The sequence below is a fragment of the Podarcis cretensis genome (assembly GCF_951804945.1).
Source record: "Podarcis cretensis genome assembly, chromosome: 13".
NCBI classification, from domain to species: Eukaryota; Metazoa; Chordata; class Lepidosauria; order Squamata; family Lacertidae; genus Podarcis; species Podarcis cretensis.
The window spans coordinates 29,614,792-29,635,995 of record NC_137182.1 but is presented as its reverse complement, the minus strand read 5'-3'; the positions used below and the strand labels follow the sequence as shown (position 1 = coordinate 29,635,995).

Here is a 21,204-nt window from a genome sequence, read left to right as displayed (position 1 = left end):
CTGTCTTCTGCCAGCCACAGTTCTTCAGTTTTCTGCTGCAGCCCCCCTTCAAAACTGTTTTTTTACTGAAGCACAATGACTTAATGGTCAAAAACAGAATCTCCTCAAGGACTGCTTTGTAGTAGCGATAGTGGTTTCATTCATACCATCAAGACATTTGACAGTGCAATCCTGAGATCAATGGGGCTTGCTCTCGGGTAAGTGGATCTAGGACTGCGGCCAAAATGTGACATGGATGTGGAGAGTTAATAAGAAGGCAGCCGGCCAGCCCTTTGCCTGCCCAGGCAAAGATGAAGGAGATAGAGAGGATGTGATTAAGAGGAGTGATCGGGCAGATGGGAACTGGCAGCAAGAGGCAGGTAGTTTTGGTGGTATGTGGATGGAGGGACTTGAAAGAGATGTGGGCATCTGATAAAGAAGGGAGAACATTACGGACAAGGCGGAAGACACTGAAGAACCAGGGAAGGAAGCAGCACTCCTGCCTTGCTATGGCACTGGCAAGTCTTAGGACCCAGCATTCAGATCAAGACAGCCCTGCAGCAGACCAGAGCCCAGCCCAAAGAGAAGTGCCCCATCCTCATACTAGAACGACATTTCATGTCACAGACCCATATCAAGTATAAAAAAGGCTACCTCATTGGAGATCTCATTCCACTTCATCTTGCACATCTCACTGGAAAAGTCCTTGAAGGCAACTTTGTCCCAGTCCAGGTGCGATTCGGTGGTTTTGAACTTGCTGCCGTCATTGGAGGGCAAATTGTTCTTCATGCACTCCAAGAGAGTGAGCATATCTTCCTGGGTCCAACGGTCTGCGGGAGGGGAGGGGAAACATATACTCTGTATATCATACATTACATTTGGCATACACTAGGGATACTAGGGTTCATCACCAAGTTGCTTTTAGCCAATGAAATCATCTGCTCGGCCTGCAATACTATATCCACTTACCTGGGAGTAAGTCCTGTTGAATTCAATGCACCTTATTACTAAGTCAACATATTGTTTAAATATAAAATTTAATTAAAAAACGTGCTTATTGCAAGAGCTCAATGTACAGCACTTTTCAAGGATCCTAAAGAAAGCAACATTTTATCTCCCTAATTAGACTATTTACCATTTGTAAGCAAGAATCTAATGGCTCTTTTTCAAATTTGGGTTGTGTCAAAATTCGCAGGAGTATGAGGATGCTTATATAATGATGCACAGAGAGGCTACCTCCGCCTCATCAAGCCTTAGATAGACACTTCTTAGTATCTTGCTGAGGATTTAGAAGCATATATAAAATAACAGCAAAGCAATTGCCAACAGGGTTCCATGTTCATAGCAAAGCAGTACCCATGGACTACAAATCCCAGCATGCAAGTCTTAGCTTTGCCCATAAAGAGTTCAACAGCAACACATGCAAACATGAACCCCAAGGGTCTGGAAATTTCATGTTTAATCAACCTTCTGTCATGACCAGGAAAAATCCCCAATATATTCTAAATCATATAATTAAAGTGGGGGGTGGGGAGGAGGCCCTGCATAGATGGCAAACATCATATTCTCAAGAAGAGACTAGGAATGCATGAACGAGGTAATAAAGTATTCTTGTATTTAAGCACTTAGCCTGGTAGTCACAGACAACCAGAAACTGCCATTAGGCAAGTAACTAGGGTGGCAGAGGAGAGACGGACAGCTCTGCACCAAGTTAGCTGAAAAAGGAAAACTCCTTCCTGCATTCCCATCTGCTAGAAATTCAGTAAGCTAATTCATGAGACTTCTATAAAGGATTTACTTTGTCCGGCAATCAATTTCTTTCTTTTTTTAAATATGCAAACTAGAACAAGCTGTGGCTGGAATCCTGTTCTGCAAAATTTTCTGGCGCAGCCCAGCTGACCATCCCAGGAGTTCCCACCTTCTCACCTTGGTTTTTGGGGGCCGTCATTTCTAAGTCAGTTGGGCTATCCGCTTCTCCGTTCATCCTCCACCTCTCGGACCCTAGGGTGACACCTCCTGGGTCTGCCCCTTCCAGCTCCCTCTCGCCCCCCTTCACGATGGCGTCAATCACTTTTCACCCTGAAAGCAGAAACGAACGGGAGTTACAGCCTCCGATTTCCCGCTACTGCCCTTCTTAACAGCACCAGCACGTCCCCTCCAAAAATAGGGGGCTTGTTTGCACACAGAATAACAACTCCTAAACTTGAACCTGTGAGTTCAAGTGAGTTTTTTTTTTAAAAAAAAAAAGAAAGGAGTTTTGATAAAATCAAGGTCTCAACACATTTTCCTTTCACCCTTGGGTAAGTGATTATGTGAATAGTAACAGGATTATCTTCTCTGGTAGATGGAGGGCAAGGTTTCCTGTAGGCAGAGGAAACGGCTGGTGTCCAAAGACGGCCACAGGAGCATTCTGGAATTCTCTTTCCCTAGAGAAAAGTTGGGCCCTGAATCTTATCATGGCCAACAGCAAGAGATAAGAACTAAGAACAGTCCTCCAGCAACGTCTGTCTACCCCTTGACCTAGAGGATTGTAACAGCACATCTATTCATTGGCGTCAGTGCTGGATTTATATATAAGATATAGCTTAGGGCCCCACTCTCTTGTCCCCCCAAAAAACTAAAGAAAAAAACCTATTAATTGTATTTCAGTTCAACAATTACCTTGATAAATACATATTTTGTTATGCACAAATGGCTTTAAATACCAATTAGGTCCATAAATTACGAAATAGCATTTATTCAACACAAAAAACAGCAACCATTTGTTGACAAAGGACAGCTTGACATATAAAGGGCCCCATTACCTTAGTAGCTTAGGGCCTTACCAAACCTAAATTCGGCTCTGATTGGCGTATAAATCTGAATTCAGAAAGGAATCCATTTCACAAATGGGGCTAAGTGTGCTAAAAGTTGGGGGTGGGGAATCTGCACAGCTGAGGTAGGTCTCAGCGGGATCCTCTAAACAGAAAAAGCCTCCAACAGCACTAGGCATGGGAGGCCCCAGAGTGGGATCTATGTCACATAAAAGGGGAATGCAAAATGTTTGATAGTGGAATAAATCACAGGAGAGGGTTGGGGGGGGGGATTACAGCCAGGGTAGTCTTGAGTTTGGAGTGTTGACTTGGACGGAGGATGCCTAAGTTTGATTATCTACTCTGCCATAAAAGTCGAGTGATCTTGGGCCAGTTAGCAATTTCTTTTAAAAATGTGTAAAACAGGACAAGCTGTGGTTGGAATTCTGTTCTGCAAAATTTTCTAGTGCAGCCCAGTTGATCCTTCCAGGAGTTCCACTTTCTCACCTTGATTTTTTCGGGGGGTGGGGTGGTCATTTATAAGTCAATGGGCCAGTTAGTAACTTCCCCCTTCCCCCTCTGTGTAACTTTCCTCACAGAGTTGATGCAAGGGTAAAAACGAGGTAGCCTACACAGATAGCTATGAGGAAGGTTAAGAGCAAAAGGCAATAGTGGTTAAAAAAGGGGAACAGGAGAATAAAGAGAAGGAGATTACTTTGTGGAGTGTACAGGAGAAGAGAATGAGGGATATGGACATTAAGTGAGCAGAGAATCCGTATTTTGTTTTGTTTTTTAAGAGCAACTGGTACGCTAGTCCTCAAGAGCGAGGACAGGAAGTGTTATATAAGGGAAGCGACAGGGGGAGGGGATAGAAACGAAAGCCGAGAGACCTGATTGGGAGGAGGACGAGATCCCCGGGATTCTGGTTGCAGGGAAGGCAAAAGAAATGATTCGTTTGGCCGAGAAGGAAGCGGGCGGGCGGGAGGGATCGGCTTCGAATCAAGCCCAAGGATCCCTGGCCCAGCGTGGGTGGGGAAAGAGAGGCGGGACTGCGGGGCGGGGTGGAGGAGGAGAGGCAGGCCGGGCGAGGGGGTGGGATCTGCGGGTGCCTCTTCTGCGCTCCCTCCCTCCCCTTCCATCTGCTCTTCCGAGGCCGCGCTAGCAGCAGCCAATCTCCGCCGCCGCCTCCCTGCAGCAGAAGAGCCGCAGCTGCTGCTGGTTGCTGCCCCCCTCCTCTCGCTCTCTGCCTGTCTCCAGGCAGGCGGGAGAGCCGAGCCGAGCCGTCGGAGCGGCTGCTGCAGCTGCCTCGCCTCCTCCCCCCGCCTCCGTCCTCTCCACACGCCCTGCGGGCGCCACCGAAGGAAAAATCTAGCCGCCGCCGCCGCCTCGTCTGCCCGATTCCTCTCCCGCCCACCCTCGCACACGTATTTTTTTTTTAAACCCCGGGACGGGCTCCAGCCCTCTGGCCTTGAACCTCCCTTCCTCCCGAGGGCAAGGAGGGCTCCACCGAAGCCTCGGTTCTCCGGCAGATCCAGCGCTCCACCGAGTTAGGTCGACCTTCCCGGGAGGAGGGAACTTTGGATCACCGGATCACCCGCTCCCGAGATTTCTTTTCCCCTCCCCGTTCTTCGCTTTGTTGGATTTCTACGGGATTGATTCAAGATCCAGCTCTCTTTCGACACACAACCCCATACGATTTGTCCGCTTTGTTAACAGAGATCACCCTTTCCCCGATGGATTTTGGTTTCGTAAATCCTCGAAGTGCGACCCAGTCCTTCCCTCTAACCAAATGCCTTTACTCAAATTTCTAACTCTCCCCCCTTTGTATCCCCAAACCGCTTTCCCGCCGCCCCAGATCCCCAGAGAGACCAGCCACTTGAGAAGGGTGGCTCTTCCCCGCCGTCGGGCAACGTGGTCGAGCAGGCGAGGCTGGCTCTCGCGTTTCCCCCCGATTAACTCGCCTTCGATCCCGAGGAAACCGAGAGCAGCCGTCCCCAATCTGAAGGGCGAGGTTGTGGTTTCCCCCCAAATCCTGTACCCGCAGCGCGAAGCAACGGATCCCGCGCCGTCAGCCTCGGAACAGGCAGCGACCCCAAGCCCGGTGCGCGCGCGGAGAAGGGGGCCGCCAGGCGAGTTGCGCGTCTCTTTTTCTCTCCGTCGGTCTCACCTCGTCGAGGCGGTTAAGAAGGCTGAGACAAGCCCGCCTCGTTGTGGCGGCGGCAGGCGCGAGTGGGGAGGAGCAGGAGCCGGAGAGCCGCTGCTGCAGCAGCCCCATCGGAGCCGCTGGTGGAAGGGGGGCGGGGAAGGCAGGCTGGCGGGAGGGAGAAATGAATGCCCGGCTGGGGGCGTCCAGGCAGAGCCGAGGGAGGGCAGCACGTCGTGGCTGTTGCTGCCGCTGCTTCTGCCGCCGCCTCCACCAGCAGCAGCGCCCAGACCCCCGGGGAGCGCCTCCCCCTGCGCGCCTAGGGCGCACGGGAACTCGGCGGAGCCAAAGCCCGCTCACCCGATTCTCCACACTCGCTCCGCAGCGGGGGGCCCCCCGAAAAAAGCGTCTCGTCGGGGGAGAGAGCGAGAGGAAAAGAGGAGGGAGGGACGCCGAAGACCTCGCCTGCATGGACCCACCCTCCGGATGGCGGAGGAGCGCGCTGGCTGCAGCCGGTCGGAAAGGCTGCGCCGACCGAGCTCGCCAAAGGTCCCCAGCGCGCGGGGGGAAAGCGGGGAACAATACCCTTTCCGAAATAAAATCAAGCGGCGGCTTTGGGCTCTCGATTTCGTACAATGGAAAAGGCATGGGAGCAAAACTAGCGTGCGAGGACGGTGGAAAGAAAAGGGAAAAGGAGTGCGTTTCCCCCGCCGTCCATTGGATTCTCTCCCTCTGCAAGCAGCCAGAGAAAGGCGGCGGCGGCGGCGGCTTAGTTGTTTCCACCACCTCGCCTTCCTTTCTAACCCGAGCTGGGCCCCCCCGGTTCCAAAATAAGCCTAAACCATGGGCGGGGAAGAAAGAAAATAGGGGGATCGAGTCTCTGAACCCCTGGATTGTACCGCCTGGTTATTTCTGCCCCTGCCGAGCGAGGATCGGCGTGCGAGAATCCGCCACCGCCTGCCTTCTCTCTCGCCCTTCCATGGCCGCACGCGGCGGCCTCTTTCGCCTAAGCAAGCGCATGGGAGGCGGAAAGGGGCTCCGATCCGCTTCCCCCCACCGATGCCCCGCTCGATGGAAAGGGGGCGCGCCCCCAAAACACGTTTTCCAAAAACCAAAACCTGTTCGGTTCTCAAATATGAATATATTTAAAAATAACACCAGTCTCCTCCCTCCCCAAAAAATGTGTTGAAGCGGGCGGGGGAAAACCCCGAAATAATATTTTTCTTTTTTAAAAAAGAGGCACCCCGAAAAATGAGCGGAAGCCCCCATTTTTTCAGCCTTACCGAGGACCCAGGAGACGCAGGCAGAGGAGAGCAGTGACGGTGGCTGCTTCTTCCGAGCAGCGGCCGCCGCCTGCTTGTCTTCCTCCGCTGCCGGAGCTCGAGGAGGGAACAAAAGCGCCTCCCTCCAGCCCCAGATGGCGGAGCGCAGCGTCGGGTTAATGGCGAGCTCCACATGCGCTCGCACTGCCGCAAAGGCAGCCCCGGCTGGAGGCAGCGTCGCCTCGGATCGTGCCTGCTTTCCCCCCCTCCCCCTGATCCGTCCTTTACCCACCACCCACCCTCCTTTGCAACGGGGGGCTCCATGCCGGAGCTGATTCGAGGGGAGATTCGGAGCCCCCTTCTACGTCTGCAACCTACCTGCAGATCGGAAGGCTTTTGGAGGAAAGCTCCCCCTTTTTTTCCTCCCCCCCTCTTCTTTCCCGGGCTCGCTTTAGCTGGGAAGCGTTGGTTGAATGCACGCCAGCTCTGCAGCGCTGGCCCCGGGCGTGGACTCGCTCCAGTCCCCGCAGAGAGCTCGCACTTCCCCCGCCTCCATCGCTCTGCTTTTTTCTTCCAATCAGCCGGTCTCTTCGGCTCCCGGATCCTTAGGCAACCTCACAGCCTTTCTTCACAAGTCCCCACTTTTCCATCTGCTCCCTAAACGGGATTGCAAAAATGGAAGCATATTTATTTTTCCGGGGGTGGTGGTCCGATCTCTCTCGGATCTCACCGGGTTGTGGATCTAAGTGTCTCGGGGTGTGTGGAGAGAGAGTTCAGTGTGTGTGTGTGTGTATGTGCGTATGTTTTTATTGCTCTCTGCTTTTGCAACACTGTAGTCAAACGAGAAGAGGGAGGAGGGGAAAGGGAAAAAAGAAAAGAGAGGAGGGGAAAACCTTGCATTTGCCACAAATCCTCTTCGCTTGGCGCTTGTAAAACGATCACAAATCACACGCACTCGATTTTAATTCCTCCTGCGACCTCCCCTTTCTTTCCTCCCCCACCTTCAAACGATTGCATCAAGAGGGCGGGGAGGGGGGGGACAGGGAAGCGATCCGAAATAAATTAAAAAATAAAAACTCGGAAGGAGCAGGAAATAGCTGCAGCGAAGGCACTAGATTATTTCTGAGAGCGGACATATTTTTGGCAACAAGCGGCTCCCCCCCCCCCAGAAAAGGTGCCAGTTTCCCTGCCTTGTAAACAACGGGGAAGGGAGGGGAGGAGTTTGTGACTCCCTGTTGGGTATTATTGACACTAATCTCGGTGTTGTTTTCTAGCCGTTGCGTGGAAATGACACTCGTCTATAGATTTTTACAGTCAAATGCCAAGCTTCATATTTTTTGTTCTCGCTCCCTCCCTCTCTTTCTCAATAATCTAATTTTTTCCAGCTCCACCTTTGTTGTTAAGGGCGTCATCTCCGGCTGCAGCCAATCACCTGCTTTCAGAGTTGCCTGTCAAATTAACGCCGATTCCAATACGCAAAAGCGACTTTTACAGACAGACCCGAATGCAATTAGGAGTTATGGGTTGGAGAGGCGGGGAAGGGGGCAGAGGGAGCTAATCAACGCGCCCGCCCTCGCCTCCCCCCCCCCCCGCGTTAAAAACGGGCCAGCGCGGATGAGCGGCGCTCGTCTGTTCTCCGCGATGTTTTTCCAGTTGGAACCGGGAATAATTTCTCCGCTTCCCGGGATCTCTGGGATAGGGAGGCGTGTGCGTCACGTCTGCCTGTCTCTCATACAGAACATGGAAGTATGTTCTAATGAGGGGAACACATTAACAGGTAATTTATATTATAAGGATAAGTTTTGGAATTTAAAAGACAAAGCAAAATGACAAACCCCCAAACCCATTTTGAATCACGAGACCCATCCATTTGGACCCTTCGCTGCCCACCCTGAATCGTACTGCGTTTTGCTTTTACTTCCTCCATTTTCCCTAGCTGTTGGGAATGAGCAAGTGTGTGGAGATTTGAGCATCTGTGCAGTAGCTTTTAAATATGTACCTGCACATTTACTGCAAACTAAATCCCACTCAGTTCAAGGTAAACTTTCTGCCAATTAAGGGGACACAGAACTGTAGATTTGGCTGACCCTGACCCCTCTGTACCTACTGTAAAAGGCTGACAATGCAGTTTGCATATGTCTACTCAAGATGCGTGCTCCACTGAGTTCAATGGGGCTTACTCCCAGGTAAGTGTGGTAAATAATGTAATATATATGTTGCAAACCGCTGTAACAAAGTATTTTTTGAGATAGCAACTTTTGTGCATGGATCAAGTTTTATAGAGGGCACTTATCATATTTATGATTAATTTGTATTCATGCTTTTAATGTTTTTGTTATGTTTTCTAATATATATTTGGAAAAGCCCAACGTCATGGGAATACATACGTATTGATTGTCATGAGTGTGACAGTGAAGATAATAGAAAAGTAGAATTGTAGAGTTGAAAGGGGCCCCTAGCATCATCTAGTCCAACTCTCTTCAATGTGGGGCTGGAACCCATGAATTTGAGATTATGTCTCATGCTCTGCCCACTGGGAACTGAGCTATCCCAGCGGCATAAGATATTGCTCCCATCTCCCCCCTCTGCAGCAAATTGTTTGGTTATCGTTGCTTTGAGAATATTCTGTTATGCTGCATTTTTGCCATTTTATGGAGAGCAGCTCATTTTTGCTTCTCGCTTAATTTGCTGCTAAATGTAAATTCTGTTGGGAGTGGGCTTGCTTCTTCTACCCTTGTCGCTTTACCACGTTGCAGATGAGAACACACAGGCTGCCACGTGGGCATCCCTATAGTATACTGTATAATACAGCATGGGTGAGGAAATGCTAGGCTGGGGACCAAACCTAGCCCTCAGGCCTCTTCTATAGGCCACACCCCTCACCATCCTACTTCCTACCTTCCTTGAATGTTCTTGCCTGCCTGAAATGTGTCCGTAAGCTCTGATAATGCATCTTGGCAGATTGGGTGGGGAATTGAGAGGGCTGTGTGCTGCATGTTCATAGAAACTACCCTGGTGTACAAAGGTAAATTTCACATCTCTGGCTCCTCACACTTTGGCCTCTGGCCCCACCTACAGCTGCCACATGGCTCTGGGCCATTTTCTCAGACAGGAGCAGGTCCCCGAGTTTGAAAAAAGGTCTGCACCCCAACTGTAAAATAGACAGTGATGGATTTTTCAACACTTTGTGTACATAGCAAGAAACTTTCTGCTGCAGTTATGTGTGGTGAAGTTTGCTGAGTGCTATCTATCACCACCATCCCTACTTCCATTGATGAGGCACTGCTCAGGGCCGGGGGCAACATGTATTTATTGATTTTATTAACCTGTTTTTACATATGTAAGAAAACTTTTTTTAAAAAAGTCCACATACAGGTAAACAAATACCTGTGTGGATACTCATAATGGACCTCAGGTTTCCTGAATTTAGGGAAGGTGGGGAAGTACTGATTGAGAAGAGCCGACAGTAACACACACTGCAAATGCGCCCCATCAAGCTTCACCCACTAGTGTAGATAGCAATTGAGAGTGCTCAGGTGTGGACAGAAGTGGACACAGAAAAGTCTGGTCTGTGCAACTCGTGCACATTTAGCAAGCCGGTTTGTATGCAGCCCTTTTGATAGTTTGCTTTCTACTGGGGACTCACATGACTGAATGTTCTCCCATACATAAATGTTAACTTGCATGTGATAGACTTAAACGTCGGTGGAAAAGCAAAGTTAGAAACTGCCCTGCAGTATTTCTTTTATACGATGGAGCATTCAGTTCTTTGAGCCACAATGCTTTGCAGTCTGACATGGTGCGGCGGCCTAGACCCAGGCTTACCACCTCAAAGAGGGTGGTAACTTCTGTGGGGCAGAAGTTGGAGAAGCTGTGAGTTGTTAGATCACAACTTCCATCATTCCCAAGTCTAAGGCTGCCATTCTAGCCAGGGCACCACACTCCTTTTTCTTCCTTCAGTCTACCTGTACCACAACCTGTTTCCTTCAATGTACCTGCCACATCGAACTGGACTGCTTTGACTGACTTCAGCTTGCCTCTTCAACCTCAATGATTTTAGCCTAGTTTTCACACTGGTGGCCAAGCTGTGCCTAGACTATCCCTTCATGTGGAAGATGAAGGTTCAGATGATCAAATCTCCTCTGTTTAAAAATACATTAAATCCTTGTACCCAGAAAACTAGCAATTCAGGAATAAGGACAGGTGATAACTCTTCCTCTCTTTTAATTTTCTGGGTGGAGGAAATGCTTTTGTTAGTATCGCCAGTCTCCAAGACACACTTCTTTAGTGAGTCGACCACAGAACCTCTGTTGACACAAGAGCTGCAGTCCTTAACCCAAATCTCTCCACGGATGGCTGTGCATTCTAGGTATGCTTATTTTGTTTTGCACGGCGAATAAAGCAAAACCATATGTTAATTTTTTTTAAGCCCTCCTCTTTGTGTCCTAGGGTGCCTCCAGATTATCTATATTTTTCTAGATGGATAGAAAAGCATAAAGGAACTCTGTTTGTGCCTTTAAAGTGGATTAAAGCACTTTGTTGCCCCAGCACAACAAAATACACTGTAAACAAACCTCTTTGTGGTTTGGAAAGGGACAGGGAAATTAATTGAAAAGTGGGGGGTGAATGAATGATTAGGGGGAAGACCTGTTAAATCACCCTGCAAGCAAATCGGGATGAATGCTCATTTACTTCTAATCACCTGTAAACCAATCAACAAATAATGAAGACCAGACATAGTTTAATTGCCACATAAGCTTTGTGCAAGCAAATCAGGATGGATGCTGAATAAACAGGCCGTCCATAGTAAATTTCTGTATAAAAGCTGTTCACCACACCTGTTCACCACCACAAGGTTGTAGAGTATATATTTGTTCAACTTTGGGACCCCCTCACCTGGAATCTGAAGTGGTAACATCCATAACACAGTTTTTGTCACCAAAAAGTGAAAACTAGGCCTTAATCTCATCCCTTCAATCAGAGTCTAACTCCATAGTTGCTTCCAGGATTAAACCCCCTGCCCACTCACCCCACAGCATGGGGGATCCCCAACAACCTTAGTTGCCTCTCCCCTTGGATGCCAGTCCATCTGATTTGCTGAACTCATGACCAGGCTCATTGCTTTGGGGAATTGGCTGCAGCCTTGGCTGCTGGGTTAGCACTTCGCTTCCAACCACACCACCCCGTAGCCCCCTAGGCCTTGTTGTTTGGCCGTAACAGAAAAAACTACCGATCACATTAGAAAAGGCCTGTCCCTACAAAGACGTAAATCTTTCACCTTGAAGAGTGCTCACATGGACTTTAATAACAATGATAATTGACCGTATCCAGCCCCCCCGACCCAGTGATTACCCGAAGACTGGTTTTGGGTTGAAAAGACAATGAACAAGTTGCTGTTTTTCTTAAAAAAAAGAAAAAGGTTTATTGCTTTTGTTAATTGTCGATATAATCAAGAAAACAATTGTAATACAATTGGCTGAATCAATCATCTCTAAAGTCAATCGGAGAAAAATAACATAAAGGAAATGCAGCACACAATTGCATGCAAAGCGCAGGTGAAATCCTGCATTGTATTTTTTTTTAACCTAGCAAAGCAAAAAGCTATTAAAAATGAATTTTAATAAATTACAAAAGCTCATTATCACCAACTTAAAATGTGTACAACAACTAGAGATGCCAACTTTCTTCCTGAGAGGACTCCTGTGCCTTTAACACCTAGATTAAGTGGCAAATTTTTATTTTATTTTTTAAAAAATCAGCCAGTAAAGCTTGCCGTATCACTGCAATGCCATGCTGCAAAAAATGATCCATCTGTTGAGTTTCTGCCTGTCATGCAGCTGTTAAAGGCAAAGGAAACCTGCTAGACTACCCCCCCTCCAAATGGCAACCCTAATTATAGCAGTGTGGCTTCAGGATACAATTACATAGCCCTTAGAGTTTATGTCTTTAATTAATGTAACGTGGAAATGTCGAACTTCAGCAGACACAAGCTGGTATGGTTAATTCTATCAAGAAAGAGGGGTCTAGTCTCAAGATCCCCCTTCACACATGCACACACAGACACACAACATTAACTAATTAATCGGTCTGTTCAATTTACCATTTTGCTCAGATTAAAAGCTGGAATGTGTTTCTTGATTTGTTCCCCCTGAGGCTGCATAAATAAAAGACAGAAACTCCAACCAATGGTTCATCTAATTTTTTGCCTTCTCAACAGTAGCCACTTGGCTGCTTCTGGGAAACTCACAAGGCATGCCACAAATTGCCCTCCCTTGTAGTTTGCCCTCATTATCTAGTGGTATGCTATTGGTATATTGCCTCCAAAGATGGAGGTTCTGCTGATTTGTCGTGTCGAACATCCACTGATTGTCCTTGAATCATCAAATCCTTTTAATAATAATAATAATAATAATTAATAAAAACAACATAACCAGAGCTAGCGTCCATCACTACAGCTTGTGGCAATTAGTTCCATAAATTGGTTATGCAATAGGAAGAAGAAATGCTACCGTTTGTTTCTCCTAATCCTATTGCTAATTGAATTCATGCTAACCAACCCTTAATTTGAGCCCAGGGTTCAGTCCTGGTTTATGCAAAATAGCAACGACGGGCAGAGCACTGCTGGGCATATTGCGACAACTTTTTGCTTGCAGTGAATCACCACAGTAGCCCACGCATGCCTGGGATTTAGAAAAGTCAGGCTGCCCATTTTTTAAAAAAATTTAAATGTGGTACTGGATTTGTCTTGTCACTTTCTTTTGAGGAAATAACCACTAAAAACACTATTTATGCTAGAACAGCTACTGCCAGCTCTGGATTCCTGTTTGTCACAACAAGTGAAGTTTTTTAATTATCCTAAATATATTGACGGATAGCATGACATGATTCGTATATTCGAGGGGAGATGATGGAGTTGTGCATCAGACCAGTGCAAAAGGGTCTGGATCATTTCAACAGACAGGTTGAAAGCCGCGTGAGGTAGAATCAGGAGGAGGAAGCTACTTTCCTGAGAGCTTATCGTTAGCTATTTGACTTGGTGGTGGTGGCAGCATGTAGGAGACAGATGAAGGTCAGTGAGGACATATACCTTGATTTAAGGCTGCTGGCTGTTTGAAGAGAAACAGCACCTAGCAAGCAGCTTTTAGGAGGAGAGTGGAGGATAGGGAACCCCATAAAGCAATGCATGAGATTAGCCATAAATCATTAAGCAGAGCTGCTATTGGCACATTCATGCACCACTCAGACAGGTGCATATGAGAGTTATTGTAGTTATATGTGTATACTGTGAATAAAATATGTACTCTGCAATAAGAATATATTCTGCAAATTTTAAATCTTGTTTGCAGGCATCTGCTCAGCTATGCTTCCCTGATACAGGTTTTCATATATTTTGGTATGTGTTACCATGCAAGCCAGGGGAGGCAAAAGAGAAAGACAGGACCTGCTGGAAGAGATTTGCAAGCATTCCCTGTATCATGAGGACTAGAATTCCTTTAAAACTTAAAAAAGTTAAAGAGTCCCAGGACTCCAGCCTGCAGAGGACAACAGATTCTGCACTTTAAACACACGCCCAGCCCTGGTTATAGTTCTCCATTAAGACAAGCTTATTTTTTGTAGCTAATTCATACTAAAGAGAGCATTTCCCTTAATAAGAACATAAAAAGAGCTCTGCTGCCTGATCCAACCAAAAGCCTATGTGGTCCAGCATGCTGTTCTCACAGTGGCAAGCCAAGATGCCTGTAGGAAGCCCACAGCTAGACTCTCCTGCTATGGTGACTAATATTCAGAGGCACCAGCCTCTACTCCTGGATGCCACCACAAGCCCTTGATAGCTTTTTCTTCCATGAAGAAGTAACATGCTCTTACTTAACGGCAATGGATGCAAGCAAGGCAGAGCGGCACTAGGCAGAGACATTTCTTCTAGATGATGCCTTCCAGACTTTTTAGCACCATAGTTTTAGTCCAAGTGGGGCAGGCTAGGGGGGAATTGCAAAAAAGAGTTAAATCTGGGGGGCAGCTTTCCCTTGAACCTGTTTTTTTGGGGGGGCAATGGACTTCCCCATTGTGCCAGGACATACGGTAACTGATTTTGTTAACCCAACAGCCTTCTCGCTCAAGGAGCAGTCATGATCCTTCTCCGTAACTGGGTGGTTTTGCCATTCCTCCATATCACGTTTCTAATCTGAGGTGATGGTTGTTGCTTCTTTCCTTTGCCAGGATGTTGACTTTCTTCACTGTTGTTTTTGTTCTGTGCCTCATTTGTGTGCTCAGAGTTTTCTGACCTAGCATCTCCCAGGTCCGAGAAAGAACATGTCACTTCTTCCCAGCTTCATTTGTGCATCTTGGTCCATTCTGACATTAGCTGTTTGACCCGTCTTGAGGATATAAATTGGATTTTCAGCATTTCTTTCCAAAACTTCATATCGATGTCAGTGGCAGAAGTACTTCCTGCCTTGGGAAGGCCGTGGGTGGGGCTTTCTGCACACAACGGATAATGCCTTACACACATGCATACACACTTGTGTGGAAACACACACACACGCACACACACACACACAGCAGTGGGGTGACAGGTAGTATAAAAAGTGGAGTCCATGGATGCCCTTCCCATCTCCTCACAATTCTTGCATAGCTTTGATTCCCCCTCGCCCCCAAGTACCTTCTGGGGGAAAAATATATATTTTCTAAATCTTTGTTAACATTTCACTACAGAACTACAGTGGCTGGTTGAAAAATATCTAAAGCATATGCTAGCTATTTAAATCCTACAGAATCCATGTTTTGTCAAACATGTTATTTACATCTATGAGGTATTTACCAGTATGCCACTTTTGTATACTGATAAACATACATAAGGGGAAAACGTTCTCCAGATTCTGGTTTTGTTTGGGGTTTTTTGCCTGGTGTTTTGGGGGAGGGCTCTAGATTCCTTATCTGTCATAAGGATGCAGCACACTGTGTGCTCAAAGAGGCATCTGGACTTCATCATAAACATCCCGGCCTTCTGTCTCATCAAAATCCACTTCAGCATCATCAGCATCCAACTAGAAGGAAATTTGAGGAGAGATATACTGTTAGAGGTGGTCCAGCAAACAGAGCACTATTCTTGGATCTGAGAAATGTATGTCTTTCGCCTGTCAAGGATGGCTAGGTGGCTTTTGACAGTCATTACACATGAAGCTGTGTTATATATCCAAACAGGCCATTGGTCCAACTAGCCCAATGCTGTCTGCTCTGACTGGCAGAGGCTCTCCAAGGCCCCAGACAATGACTCCCTTTCCCTGCTGTGCTATCAAGACACAAGACATGTTCTCTTCCACATCTTGTGGTAGAGGATTCCACGGTTTAACTATGTGCTGTGTAGAGAAGTACTTCCTTTTGGTTCTCCTGTATCTCAAACCCTTCCATCTCCTAGCTGTGCCATGCAGAGGAAGATCAGTAGTAATGGGCAAGCTATCAGGGAGAGGTGGCCTGCCATTAAAAGGTAAAGGCAAAGCACCCCTGACAGTTAAGTCCAGTCGCGAACGACTTTGGAGTTGCGGCGCTCATCTCGCTTTACTGGCCTAGGGAGCCGACATTTATCCACGGACAGTTTTTCCGGGTCATGTGGCCAGCATGACTAAGCCACTTCTGGCGAAACCAGAGCAGTGCACGGAAATGCCGTTTACCTTCCTGCCGGAGTGGTACCTATTTATCCCCCCCTCCCTCCTCGTCGCGGAGATTTGAACCACCAACCTTCCGATCGTAAAGAGTGGTTTAGACCACAGCGCCACCCGCAAATCTTCAATTTGAGGAATGCCTGTAGCATGTCTAAAGCACTCCACAGTTCCTTGGGACATGGTTTGAAAACCACCTCATAAAGCAGAAATGGAGAACTTCCAGGCTTCCAAGACCTTCAGCCAGCATGGCCAGTGACCGGAAATGATGGGAGTTGGAGTCTCAGCACATCTTGAAAGCCATAGGTTCCCCCTCCCTGGCATGGACAACACCCATAGCATATATGTAAAGCAGATGGCTTCTCCTAAAGGATGCTTGGAACTGTAGGTTGTTAACAGTGCTGGCAGTGGTAGCTTTTACAGTTCCCAGGATTCTTTGGGGGAACAGCGTGCTTTAAATATATGGTGTGGATGTGACCTAATGGGGAAATCCAGGTTTTATAAACAAACATTTCCCACAGGGACCACTCTAAAAATCCCAAGCTGTTCCCCTCCTTCTTCCTATTTAGGCCACACAGAGACCTGAATCTAAACCACCTGTTGCTCAGTGAGCAGGAGGAGCCAAACGATACTTACATACTTGAGTTCAACATTGCTGAAGAAACATGGCAGCAGGTAGCGTCTCACAGGCACTGTAAGGATGAGGAGGAAAGGCAAGGCGAGGGAGGCTGGGGTGGATTTCACTGCCCACAGCAAGACCAGGCACAAAATCTGGGTGAAGGTGAAGAGGTGCATCCGCAAAGGCTTTACCTTTAAAGGAAGAAGACCCAAGAAACAGTCAGAGGTGCCAGCAGTCTCCCTGTCTCCCGCCTGACAACCAGGGTCTGTAGACAGATAGATAGCATGGTTCTCAGCCAACAGCTCTGTTGGTAGAGCATGAGACCCTCGTGGGTCTGAGCCCCACATTTTTCCATTGCAAGAGGTTGAACTAAATGATCCTCATGGTCCCTCCCAACGCCACGATTTTACGATTCATGAAGCCCAGTTAAACCACTGAAAGTTCAGAAGCAATTCTCCTGTCAAAATAAAATGGCCAATTCCTACCATTCAGTATGCCTCAACTTTTCTCTGTGTGGGCATCTTCCTATGAAGCTGCCAAGCACCGATTGAGGCCATTGAAACCGCCTAGCCCGTGATGGTTCACTCTAATTGGCCATGGACCTCCAAGGCCTCAGCACTGCTACCTAAGGCCTCTTTAGCTGAAGAGACTGAACCTGGAAGTTTCTGTATGTGATGCACATGCTGTACCCCTGAGCTACAGCCCCACCTGGGGCTATTTCAGTGCATTTCTCTTTGCAACAAAGTTCTAAACTGGGATGGTGGGCCTTAATGTTACTTGGAGGCCATCACCTGCCCCTTCTTGCCAGGAAACCTTCCTTCCCCCTTCTCCTGTATCACTGGGCAACCATGTTGTCAGATACACTCGTGCTTCGTTATGACTCCCATGTCTTCTGGTTCGGTTTGAAGGCACAGAAAACTGACTCCAGAACTAAGCCATGGTGAATCCCATATCGATCCAAGCCTCCAGCTGGAGTTAAGCTGAAATCAGGCCCCCTTCCAACTCTATGATTCTTAAAATTTTAGGTTCAAGATCAGAGAATAGAATGGTCAATTGGGAAGGGGGGGGGGAGAACTAAAGAGGCTGCAGCTTTTCTGGAAACTATATTTTCTGCCACAAAAGTACTTCACATGCTCAGAGGCATCCTGAATACTTTTCAAGTTTCAGCTGGAGCCCTGACATTAACACACAGGGCCAGGTTCTACAACTGATCACCAGGTCTACTCAAGCCTTTTAGGTATATCCATGACTATCAGGGACCCCATATGAATATTTCAAACAGTAGGGTTCCTTCCCTGTGGGGATTTATCTGTTTTGTCTACCACAGCTCTCCCTGAACCTCCAAGCACTACTTTTTCTGATCCCCCGGGCTTACTTTTCTAACGTAAGGCACATCCGGGTAGTATTTGGGCGGCTTCAGCATGAGAAGCATTCGGTCGTAAAGCTGGATCCCATTTAGGGATGTCACCCCCATGTACAGGAAGATGCCGAAGAGCACGGAAAGTGGAATGAGCTTCAGGATGGGCTCCATGAAGATGGAAAGGCCTGTAGGCGGGTAAAAAGCAATGGCACATGTTACTTAGGATGGCACGCCTTCAGCTGGAAGGTGACACCAATGGAGATCTCCTCCCCAATTGGAAGGCACACAAACAACAATCACCACCCAGCAAGCCAACTGTCCATCTGGCTCTCTGTTCTGTCTACCAAGAGTTACAAGTTAAGATACCACAACAGAACTTGATGGCGATAATTAATCCCCTGTTCATTATTTCCCCAGCATCTGGTTTTCAAGATGTCACCAAGCATGGGGGTTGCACCACTTCTTATCATGGCTAGTAGACCTAGTAGCCGCCTTGATGGCTTTACCCAGTTCTTCCCAAAATAAACTTATTCTAGAGACTATCAGAACACGGCAATGAGATCCACGGGTGAATTAAGGATTTGTGAGAACAGGTATTTCCTCAAGGGCATTCATAAATCTGCTACCTATCAATTCTAGCAGATTATTCATACTAGTTTGAAACTGAACCCATAATTTCCCCTCTTTCATCCAGCCTTTCCACGCCTCTTTCATACAAAGGTGGACAGTGCCAAGCTACAAGAGGAAGGGCAGAAACTGGGGGTGGGGATGCTTTCCCAGTGTCTGCCCCATTCATATATAACCACGGGGTAAACCTATGGCCCTCCAAATATTCTTGGACTCCAAGGCCTATCAGCTCAAGCCAATATGTCCAGTATTGGGAGATGCAGTCCATGGGAGATGCAGTCCAACAACACATGCAGGGTCACAGGGTTCCCACGCCTGATGTATAAAGCGAGTGATAAAGTTTTCGGTGAAAAGCAAGAGCTGGGTTGAGAGAAAAGTGCCTAAGTGGAAGCAAAGGAGTGCAGGGCAGTAAGGTGAGGGATGTTCAGCTCTTCTCATCTCTCTGCGCTCCTTTTAAGGGGAAAATTAGACACCTTACCATGCCCTGCTTTATGAGAGAACAGGGAAGAAATGGGAGCAAACATGCCTGCCCACAGCTATACAGCAGCTTAGGGCCATATCAGGATCACTTGACAACTGCGTTGGTAACCTTGAGACTGGATAACTGCAACGCACTCAATGTGGAGCTGCCGTTGGGCCTGGTCCGGAAGCCTCAGGCAGAATGTAGCAGTGACACTGTTGATGGGAACAGGCACCTCAGAGCATGTGGAACTTCTGCTGCCCATATGCTACTGGGCCGGATTCAAGGCGTTGAAATACAAAGCCCTGAACAACTTGGCTCCAGGAAAACCTAAGGAACCCCTGAGCTCTTTACATCACCGAGATCAACCAGAGGAACACTGTTACTTATTACTTGTGTTTCAGAGACCTGACAGGTGGTCAACTAGAAATCAGGCTTTTAGTGTCACCAATCCCATGCTAATGGAACACTTCCATCAGAGATTTGGGAAGCATCCTCTTTTTTTTACTCTCAGGCATCTTTTGAAGACCTTTTTATGCAAACAGGCCTTTGCAACTGTTTAAATTTTTGTTAGCCACTCACCTTTTTTTTTACGTTAAAATTATTATTTATTAAATTGATATGCCACCCTTCATCTGAAGAGCACAATACTAAAAACCCAATAGTATTACAACACTAACACTAACAGCAGCAATATATAATCGTGTATCAGAGAGGTGCCTTCAGTATTGCCTAGTTGGTGTCTGCTCTTTCAACAGACCTCATAAAATATTTATCAGTAAACCTTTTTTGTCATTTATGAATTAGTTTTTATTAAAGATATTCTTGTGTTAGCCACTCACCGTAATAATTATCTGTATTTTTATTTTTTTTAGATCGTATTCTACATTTCAACATTGTACACCTCCCTGATATTTCATGAGATGGCAGTATAAAAATACTTATTTTGTAAGTAAATAGTATCTACTTTGATCCCTAGACACCCCCAAAACTGGAATCTGTATCAGAAGAACTCACCTACAAGAATGGCCACCAGCAAGCCAGTGATCCTTTGCTCCTTGACTTCCTGGACATGGGCCTTCTCCCCTGGGACTGTAGTCTTGGACACCACCGTCAGGGCATTAGCATGTGTGACAGTCCTCACTGTGGTGGCACTGAGCCAAGGTGCGCCGAAAAGGGGTGCGATACCCCCCAAGCCAACAATTAGAAGCAGGTCCAGATGGAAACCTGAACCCTTCACCAGCTTCCTTTCAGGTTTGCTCACAATCAGCCTGAAAAAGAAGAATAAGAAGGGGGCAGGGAGGAAATGAAGAAGAAAGTGGGTTGCGGGCAGCTAAATCCTACACAGAGAGTAGAACCACGGAAATTAATAGTTTACCCATGCCCATTATTTCTAATGGGTCAACTCTGGGTATGACTAGCATTGGATACAACCTAATATTTATTTGACATGATTCTATGACAGATTGGACATCCCAACAACCGTGATATAACTAAGCATTGCTACCAGGTGACAACTCAAAGTGGCATCTGCGTACAGGGACATTGATAGGGGCTGGCTCAAATGTCCTAAGCTTTGGGTCTTTTATGCCAGTGAGACTTGTATTTGCCCAGAGGCACATACAACAGCTGGGTGGAGAGGGGAAGGTAGTGCATGCGTGTGTGAGAGAGTGATCCTGTTTTCTTTTTAACATGCCCATAAGAAGCATTTATTGCCAAAGCAATTCAGGTGGGATGGAGGTGTCCAATTCACATATAAGTATACTGGGTGTAGAAAATCACATTGGCATGCCATAGCTCAGAGTAAGCCCTCACAGCAGGAGACAAAGCTTGTTTTTCTTCTCTGAGTTACGTTTGCAGCTATGCTTATAAATTAGCATATGCAAATGTTATTCAAATCTGTATTGGTGTCTGCTCTTTCAACAAACCTGATAAAATATTTATCAATAAACCTTTTTTGTTGTTTATGAGTTGGTTTCTATTAAAGAGACAGCTTTCCAGGTCATGTGGCCAGCATGACTAAACTGCTTCTGGCACAACGGAACACCGTCATGGAAGCCAGAGCGCACAGAAACGCCGTTTATCTTCCCACTGCAGTGGTACCTATTTATCTACTTGCACTGGCATGCTTTCGAACTGCTAGGTTGGCAGGAGCTGGGACAGAGCAACGGGAGCTCACCCTGTCGTGGGGATTCAAACTGCTGACCTGATCGGCAAGCCCAAGAGGCTCCAGTGGTTTTAGACCACAGCACCACCTGTGTCCCAAGTACCTAGCAACACCCTCACTGCAGTAGATACAAAACTTG

At 47.2% G+C, this 21,204-nt stretch overlaps 2 protein-coding genes and 1 long non-coding RNA gene across 11 annotated transcripts in view; 1 reads left to right on the top strand and 2 right to left on the bottom strand.

The window, feature by feature from the left end:
• Positions 1 to 6,902, bottom strand: part of UBTF (upstream binding transcription factor) — a 46,942-nt gene extending 40,040 nt beyond the window's left edge. For 2 of the 6 annotated variants that reach the window (XM_079948720.1, XM_079948725.1), the window contains exons 1-3: positions 6,555 to 6,902; positions 1,906 to 2,058; positions 634 to 809 (exon numbers count right to left, since the gene is read on the bottom strand). In XM_079948720.1, the coding sequence (XP_079804846.1) occupies positions 634 to 809; positions 1,906 to 1,963 (234 nt within the window). In that variant the 5' untranslated portion in view covers positions 1,964 to 2,058; positions 6,555 to 6,902. Of the gene's footprint in view, positions 1 to 633; positions 810 to 1,905; positions 2,059 to 4,732; positions 4,942 to 6,197; positions 6,413 to 6,554 lie in introns of those variants that run through there. The other 4 variants (XM_079948724.1, XM_079948722.1, XM_079948723.1 and 1 more) reach the window with 4 other exon arrangements.
• Positions 6,903 to 7,134: 232 nt separating this feature from the next.
• Positions 7,135 to 20,002, top strand: LOC307200358. 3 transcript variants are annotated; one of them, XR_013832370.1, is made up of 3 exons: positions 7,135 to 7,953; positions 10,137 to 10,545; positions 19,878 to 20,002. It is a non-coding gene; the product is annotated as an uncharacterized lncRNA (long non-coding RNA). The 3 variants fall into 3 exon arrangements; XR_013832371.1 differs by having other exon boundaries at positions 19,774 to 19,905; XR_013832372.1 differs by lacking the exon at positions 19,878 to 20,002 and having other exon boundaries at positions 10,137 to 12,582.
• Positions 12,108 to 21,204, bottom strand: part of SLC4A1 (solute carrier family 4 member 1 (Diego blood group)) — a 51,176-nt gene continuing 42,079 nt past the window's right edge. For both annotated transcript variants that reach the window (XM_079948682.1, XM_079948681.1), the window contains 4 exons: positions 19,916 to 20,169; positions 17,827 to 17,996; positions 16,469 to 16,642; positions 12,108 to 15,220 (listed from right to left, as the gene is read on the bottom strand). In XM_079948682.1, the coding sequence (XP_079804808.1) occupies positions 15,140 to 15,220; positions 16,469 to 16,642; positions 17,827 to 17,996; positions 19,916 to 20,169 (679 nt within the window). In that variant the 3' untranslated portion in view covers positions 12,108 to 15,139. The remainder of the gene's footprint in view (positions 15,221 to 16,468; positions 16,643 to 17,826; positions 17,997 to 19,915; positions 20,170 to 21,204) is intronic.